The sequence below is a fragment of the Populus euphratica genome, unplaced genomic scaffold (assembly GCF_000495115.2).
Source record: "Populus euphratica unplaced genomic scaffold, PopEup_1.0 scaffold34.1, whole genome shotgun sequence".
Classification (NCBI taxonomy): Eukaryota; Viridiplantae; Streptophyta; class Magnoliopsida; order Malpighiales; family Salicaceae; genus Populus; species Populus euphratica.
The window spans coordinates 1,294,639-1,303,144 of record NW_011499883.1 but is presented as its reverse complement, the minus strand read 5'-3'; the positions used below and the strand labels follow the sequence as shown (position 1 = coordinate 1,303,144).

The window sequence follows — 8,506 nt, the reverse complement described above, 5'->3', positions numbered from 1 at the left end:
AGGAATGCTGATGTCATCACCAGGAGGCATGCCTATATGTTTGATAGGACAACTCGTGGTCACAAGTTCAGTAAGCGGCTCCAAATTCTCAATAGCACTACCACTGGATAATCCAGTGCCAATTTCCATTGATTCATTTTCTGCAAGTTCAGAGCCGGGCCTCTGTCTTTCTTCCAATGGTTTACAACAAGCTCTGTCAGAAGGAAACTCACGTGTCTGTCCAGATGTAGTTTGTTGAGAGTATGAACCTTCATCAATCAGGTCACTATTGCTTGCCTCTATAAGTGACAGTCCTGCATCTTCAGCACGAGAATCATTGGCTAGATCTTCAAGTGATGCTTGTGAGGTTTCATTTGCAATGCAGCTTGACAATTCTGTGTTGCTATTCCTAGGTTCATCCAGTAGAATACTAGAATCAATTGCTTTTGATGATTCACTACGCACACAAGCAGTATTCACACTTGTAGCACTTGGCTCGAGTTTCTGATCCATAGCGGTTGATATAGGTCTTGGACTATTATCAAACGGATCACTCCTTGCATTGTCAGGAGGTGGGTCCAAATCAATAAGCAAACTTTTTGTTAAATCGTCAGTAGATGGTTGCACAACTTCACCAGAACAAGATTGGAGAACTGCAGCACTGCTATCTCCAGCTTCAGTTTGTATGATTTCACACTCAAGCTTATGTCTCTCTTCTGGATATCCACCAAACTTGTATTCAGCACTGGGTTCATGCGTATTTTCCAGTGTAGTTTGTGCAGGGCATGAATAACTTTTAGCATGAGAAACTTTTGATGGAGAAACACCCATGTGCTCAGCCTTGGACATAGGCTTTAAGTAAAATATATCAGCTCTCTAGAATTCAAAATCCAACTTTGTATTTGAAGGGTCTTCCCTCAAAACTACTGTGAAAAGAACAAGTAGAAGTCACTACAAATAGCATGGATGTTGTTCTCCTATCTTTTTTCCATACACTTGCAGCATACATTAAACATCGGCAAATTTCTTTGAGGGAGAGAGGGGATCAGATCTCAAAAAAATAGTCTATATAAACACGCATGGACAAAGCAAGGCAGTGAGCTATATATGACTAGACAAATAAGGAATAATAGTTGCACCAGATTTTTACTTCGTCTTCACATGAGTAGATTCAAGCAAATCTTCTTAAGAACTCAAGTCTGTCATCGTCCCTTCAGTTGCACTAATTGTTCACTAATAGACCGCTATTAAGCAAGTTCACCACTATAAGAAAGAAATGGTTATCTGGAAGCTTTGAACTCTCTCCCTCGCATCGAATGGCAACATTTGCATTTCCGCGTAAACGACATGAGTCAGTAAAAGAAAACTTAGCAGTGCACTTGCAACACTTTGCATCAAACACGTGCATCTTCTTCTTTTTTTTCCAATTATCAAAGTTGTGCAAACCTAGCTAGCATCAATTAACAGGATAAGTGATAAATTGTTGAATATAATAAATTCTAGCCTCCATGGTCCAAAACCTCTTCTCTCATTCCCTGGCAATCATTTAGCACTAAGCTGATATGACCTTAAAAACATATTCCCTGCTCTCTCTCTCTTTTTCTTTTTAATGCATAATTTACTTGCCATAAACTAAATTACATGTAGATTGCAGGGCTCCAATTTATATATATATAATTCTAATTCTTCTTCTCTTTCTCTTTCTCTTTGTTTTTTTATGAGAGAGAGAGAGAGAGAGAAATCTATCAAAGAGCTTCTTCTTCACTCGGGCGACATTTCTACGCAACATTCCTTTTAAAGCTCAAACAAAACAAAAGCATGGAACACCTAAACAGGTTTTATCTTCTCTCTAAACTCAACTTTTATCGGAGATTTTAGTTCATCTTCTCCAGTTTCCTAGAGAAAGGGCGAATAAAAAGGGGATATATAGAAAAATGAAACTGATATAACTTTAGTTTAGAGAACTGACCTTCGCATTTTATTTTTGCTGCATATAGTAGCAGTTTCTGCACAGTAGTTTTGATTTGGAAAGAGCGAGGGAGAATTTGTGACGAGCGAAGAAGAAGAAGAAAAAAGCGGTTGATTGTGGTGGAGGTGGTGGTGGAGAGTAAAAGAAGCCTCTAAATCAGGGCCACCGTCGCTAAGAAAAAAAGAGGGCTTTCCGTTCCTGCTATTGTGCGCTTTCGGTGATATCTGTTTTGTGTTTCCCGATGTTCCTTTTATGGGCCGATCTGCATTTGTGTATTGGGCCATAAGCAGATAAAAGTAATATGGCAATTTTTACTCTGCTAAAAGTCTGCGCCTGTTCGACAGCCTGCATGTGTGGGCTCACGCCTCTGTCAGTAAACATTGCCTAAAAATTTGGATTCCAGCCTCTAATTGGAAATCGAATTCAGCATCTCCACTTTGTCAGAATCTCCGTTTAAATTCTCTGTATGCGGATTCTATATGTGCACTAGCTTAGAAATTGATTCCAGCCTTTAACTGCATAATAGTGGATTCCAATTCCCTTTTTTCTATGCCATATGGGTTGTTTTTTAATCCTATAAGAAGATGAAAGGAAGCTCAACCTTGAACCTCGTACCAGTTGGGCCACCACCCAATCGGTTTTATCGTTGGGTTTTAGCCGAAGAGTTTTTTTTGTTTGGGTTTCTAGTTAGGATCTATGGTGTTTGAGGGTTCTGATAGGACTTCTCCACTCTCACCAGTTTTAGCAAAGGTGCCAAAGATAAATTAGCAAAGTTTGGAACTAAAAGTAGGAAGCAGCTATTTGGGTTTTGTATCTCCCCACCGTCTGGATTGAACTTGCTTCTGTGAACAAATATAGCTGCCACTCTCTTTGAGTTTTTCTTTTTCTTTTTCTTTTTTTATCTTGCTCTTTCTTTTGCCCCCAGAAAAACTTACCCACTCTCAAATATTAATTCATTAGAAAATTAAGTGAAAAAATTAAAGCACACCAGTCTTGATGCCTTATTAGTTCTGAATTGGGGTCACATGACTTGCATGGGCATGCATGTATCACATGAGACTAGCTTATTGGCCGTGTTATGTGTTGTGCCTAAGATCGAAGCAAGTTTTTTTTTCAAACACCAAAAAACATTTAGGCATCATTAACTATTAATTTAAAATCATTTGCACATTGAATTTTTTTAATATAAAGATAGAAACATATTAGATATATTTAAGTCAATTTAGGTTGACATACAAGATTTGTAGAGATAATATTAAAAAAAATAAATTAAAAATCAAAATCTTCAATTAACTCAATATTAAATGATAAAATTAATAAAAAAACAAAATTCTTTAAAAAAAGACATGTGTTTTTAAATAAATTAACCAATTAACCAATCTCGTAATGCAAGTCATGCATAATATCGAATTCAATAAAAAATTTATCCCATAAATTATTTTTTATTAGATATATTTATATGACAATAAAATACATGAGAATTTTTCGTATGAAATATTATATAAAAAAAATTATGACAAGTGTGTTGGAACTAAGATAACAAAAGCAAATGATTGAAAACAAATGGTCAAATTGTATTTTTTTTTTATGTTAAATAAAAAAATAAATCACCAATAACAAAATAATAATTGCATTATTTTTCTTTTAAACTAAGGGACAAAAATTGCATTAAGAAAATAGATCAAATATTATAGCTTAACCTGTCGAATTCATGATCCATCATATAAATTTTATCAAATTTAATATTTTTTTTCATTAATCTATAGTTAACCTAAATATACTAAAAAACAAAAATAGCAAAAAAAAACCCAACACCGTAGATCCATGACCCATGAAAGGAAAAGCACATGCATGTAGGCTTTTCATCCCATGATTTGGTGTGAATTATACTTTGCCTTTATAGTTTGAAAAATTATATTTTGCCTCCTATAATTTATAATTTGGAGAATACTTTACATCCTTTTAAAAAATTCAACAAAATTTGTTTAAATATTTACAAGATTCCTATTATTTCTTAAAAATAACTATAAAGACCCTAAAACAAAAATATAATAAAAATTATCACTCCAACTCCCCACATTTTTACTAACAACAACAAGCATCATATTTCCATAACCAATAGACATTCTTTCATTTCCATTAATTGTTATAAAAAAATTATAATCATTCCCTAACCTTTTCAATCTTTTTCACCAACAAATTTTAGTCATTCCCAAAACTTTTCCAACTACTACCACAAATAATTCTCAAACTTTTTTCGGTTACCATGTAACAACATTAACAATTTCATATATTTTCAACTTTATTTCCTATAAAAAATTTCTATTTTTTTTTAATTGATTTCCTATAAAAAATTTCTATTTTTTTTTTGAATTGTTTTTTTTATATAAACTTAGTTCTATAAGAATTTTATCAAAATTTTAACAGATTTTCCCTTATACTAGAAGATTTCAAGTTATCGATAAAATACCCGTAACACTTCAATATACTCATCACACATGCAACTCAATCTTTATTCAACCATCCTGGACTCACCATTTCGCAACACATGCCATCACAATCATTACAGTTCATTTTAATATCACTTCAATCATTTAATTATGATGTTAAAGATTCAATTCAAATATCTATAAATATAAGTTATATGATACTATTAGTCTAAATAATGACAAAAGGGCATAATACATCATTATTACTACCATAAATAAGTTAGAGTTATATTTACATCATTTAAGGAAAATTGATATTGAGTTACAAAAGGATAATTATTACAATCCTTTAAAAAATTAACAAAAGATCCCTAGATGATAGATATCTAATATATCCTTTAAAAAATTAACAAAAGATCCCTAAGCATTGTTACAATACTTAATTGATCCCTTGTCTATTAATAAAAGATCCTTATGTCCATTACCGAACCTTATTCTCATTATCAAGAACTAATTTCTTCTGCCCGTTTATTAAGCATCAAACCCATCACCATGATCCAGTTTCATTGCCCCTTACAAGCATCAATCTTATCAGTAGAAAAGTACTTTCTTTCTCTATATATACTTTTTAAATTAAATATATAAAATAGCATAACATATCAAAAACATTATAACAACAATCTAAAAAAAATACTAAAGCGATAGACACCTACCTACAATCGAAGATTTCAGAGTATCTTTTTGTTGTTGCATAGCTCCTAGAGCCTCTCCTGTATCAATAGGTATATCAAAATTTCTTATTATATTCATTTCTGAATAAATTGTCATTTCTAAACATTTATCTAACAATTTAAACTAACAAATTTCTTCTAAACATTTATCTAATAATTTAAACTAACAAATTTTAGACGATTCATCATAATCAACTCTTAACATTGTTTTATATTTTAATCATAATTGTAATTGTAGAAATCTATTTTATGCATGGTTTATTTTTTTTGGAAAGATAAAACATATTTATAAAATTCTGACAAGAACACTAAACCCAGTTTTGCCATCTAGACACCTAAACTCACAAATTACACTAGCATATAGAAACTTCTTATAAATGTTGGGTTACACCTTTCTTTTATTTGTATTTCATAATTGGAGTTTTATAACTCCAATTTAAATTAGGCAGATAAGTTTAAAAACTAACAAACATACCTACAACTTTTATGAAGGAACTTATTTTAAATTTTATCATCTTCAAGTCCTATTTTCAGCTAAACATCAAGGGATAAAGTTATCTTGTTTTTGTGTTTCTAGGTTTAACAAATAACTAAATGTTTCCATGCAACTTTCCATCATTTATAACAATCATAACCACTTAATTCATTTTATATTATTCTCAATATGATTCTTTCACTCATCAACCTAATCAAATCTATCCTTTACAATTATAACAACCTTTATTAAACCTTTATTCAATCATCACATATCCCAATTAGCATCATGTAACCATCAAAACATACATTTCAACATCTAATCTCATAAACCTATTTTTTCATAAGACTCTGGCAACTTAATCATTAAGATATACAAAAATTTAGAACAACTTAATTAAATAAGTTTGTTACCTCCCACAACCAAGAAATCAAACGAGAATTTCTAAGAAAACCAAGTTCCTTTCACTCTTTATCTTTTACAACAAGCATTTCAATCGAAATTCAAACTATAATTCAATTCTTTGAGAAATCATTTCCCTACATAGAAATACATTAATTCATAACAATTTCACTCAATAACATGCTATTATACATTAAGAACCTAAATCCCTTTCTAGTTGACTACTTGGGTTTTTAAGGACCCTATGTTTTTTTCTTCATCAATTCCATTAAGTTTAACACCCAACACAGCTTAATCTAACTCAATTTGATTAATTTATAGTTAATTTTATTTTCCCTAAATTTTTCTATAAAACCTAACCTAAAATCCATGATTTTTACTTCAAATATTATTTGAATTGCATGAAATTGCTAGAATAGGTCTAAAACTTCTTATCCTATATTATTCTAGTCTTCAAATCGCAATCAGTCAAAATTCCTTCCTACTATGTAACTTATGCAACCTTTCCCTTTGGTTTTCTTATCTTTTCTCTTTTGATTATACATTTAAGATGCAGTGTGAAACAATTTTCCTCAATCTCCCCTTAAATCTTTGATTTTTCATGGTTTTCTTTTCCTAAATTTTAGTGGAAATTAAGGCTATTTTCTCTTCCCCTTTCTTTGTTGAGTCCAAAGAGAGAAAAAAAGAAAGCCCTTTTTATTATCTTTTCCATGGCCATTTAAGTTGCAATTACTACTAATTGTCCTTTAGGTTTTTAATTAATTTTTTCTTTCCATTTATCAAGTGTCTTGTCATTTTTATTTCTTTTTTTATTTTATTTTTAATACACCATCCCTATTTTTTATATTAAAAATTCCTTAAATAATAATTTAATCCATTTTATTTCAAGTTAATTTTATTTATTTTTTTAGCCTAGAGTCTACACACTATCACAAGCAATTTGTAAACATTTCCTTTTTAATTTCAATCATTTCTCCTAATGTTTTTAACCATTGTGATTAAACAACTTATCAAAATCATTTACAGTGACAAGTATCAATATTCTGAAACAGAATCTAACATTTTATTTAAGTCATTTCTCTTAATATTTTCAACTATAACAATCAAACAACTCATTAACATCATTCAGAGCTAATAAATCCCAACCATTTCACTCAATATTTTCAAATGTGTTGATCTAACATATACTTTGAAACATTATAACAGCATTTAAAATTGAATAAAAGCATGTCTTCTTGACATATAAAAGCATGCATAATCATTTAAAATTAACATATAAATAACATAAGCTTGCATACAATAAGTATCCACAAATATAGTATTTTAAACTGCTAAATTATTGTAGTTTTACCGACAAAATATTCTTAACTGAAATTGTATTTTTTTTTTAGTTTTTAATCTTTAATTTCATCTTTCAACAATTCAATCTTTTTTTAATTATTTTTTTTAATTTTATCCTTCAATATTTGTTGCTTGAGAATTATGCCTTGTAATTTTATCTTTCTTTCTATTAGGTTATATATCAGTCTTCTTTTTTTCCTTTTGATTGCAGTCTTTAACATTAAATTTATTGAAAAAGGGATTTTGTAATTTTTTTCAATTAACACTAAAGGGTGTGTCAAAATTATTAAAGCCACACTCATAAATAGTGTTTTGTGTTTTTTTTTTTAATTTTATCATTCAACAACCCTATCTTTTTTTAAGATTTTTTTTAATTTCATCATTTATTTAAGATTTTTTTTAATTTTATCATTTAAAATTATTTTTTTGGAAATTATTTTTTATATTTTTCTTTCTTTATGTTAGGTTTTTTTTCCCTAAAGGTAAGGGACTTGTAATTAAATATTTAATGCATCAAATTAAATTACAATATTCAATATTTGTTATTTATTATTGAATTACAATATTAAGTACAAATTATTTGATTCCTTTCCAAAGTATTCAAAGTGTGACATCATTAATTCTCATAATTACCAATAATTCTTCTAGCAATTCAACATACACCACTACTCTGATAACCCCTCTTGATTACACATCAATCTAGCAAGCAATATGATTGATAATAATCTAGTAACCCTTCATGGTTACCAATAGTTCCGGCAATTTAATTGACTGTCATTAATTTGATAACTCCTCATAGTTACCTACAAATCTAGAAATTCCTCTTATTATCAATATTTTGGTAACTCTTCATAGTCATTGTTGAGGGTTCGCACCGCGACATTATCTAGTGACGACAAAGGCTTTTATCATACCTCTTGATGAGATGTGGTGTGTTGGAAAAAAATTTAGATTTAATTGCAAAAATATGATTAATATTCAAGAGTCATAATTGCAAAAATATGATTAATATTCAAGATTCACCACCTAGTATTACGGTCAGTAGGAACCTATGGTCTACGAGAGTTTAAATAAGAGATTAGTTATATAAGGATAAGACGCATCACCCCCAATGCACTCTCCTTAAGGTAAGCTACATTATTGTTTGATTTTTTTTTCTAAGTTCGGTTTCTACTTATTG

At 30.0% G+C, this 8,506-nt stretch overlaps 1 protein-coding gene across 1 annotated transcript in view; it reads right to left on the bottom strand.

The window, feature by feature from the left end:
* Positions 1 to 2,206, bottom strand: part of LOC105129883 (uncharacterized) — a 6,085-nt gene extending 3,879 nt beyond the window's left edge. The window contains exons 1-2 of the mRNA XM_011032126.1: positions 1,949 to 2,206; positions 1 to 905 (exon numbers count right to left, since the gene is read on the bottom strand). Of these exons, the coding sequence (XP_011030428.1) occupies positions 1 to 828 (828 nt within the window). The 5' untranslated portion in view covers positions 829 to 905; positions 1,949 to 2,206. The remainder of the gene's footprint in view (positions 906 to 1,948) is intronic.
* Between the last annotated feature and the right edge of the window lie 6,300 nt (positions 2,207 to 8,506).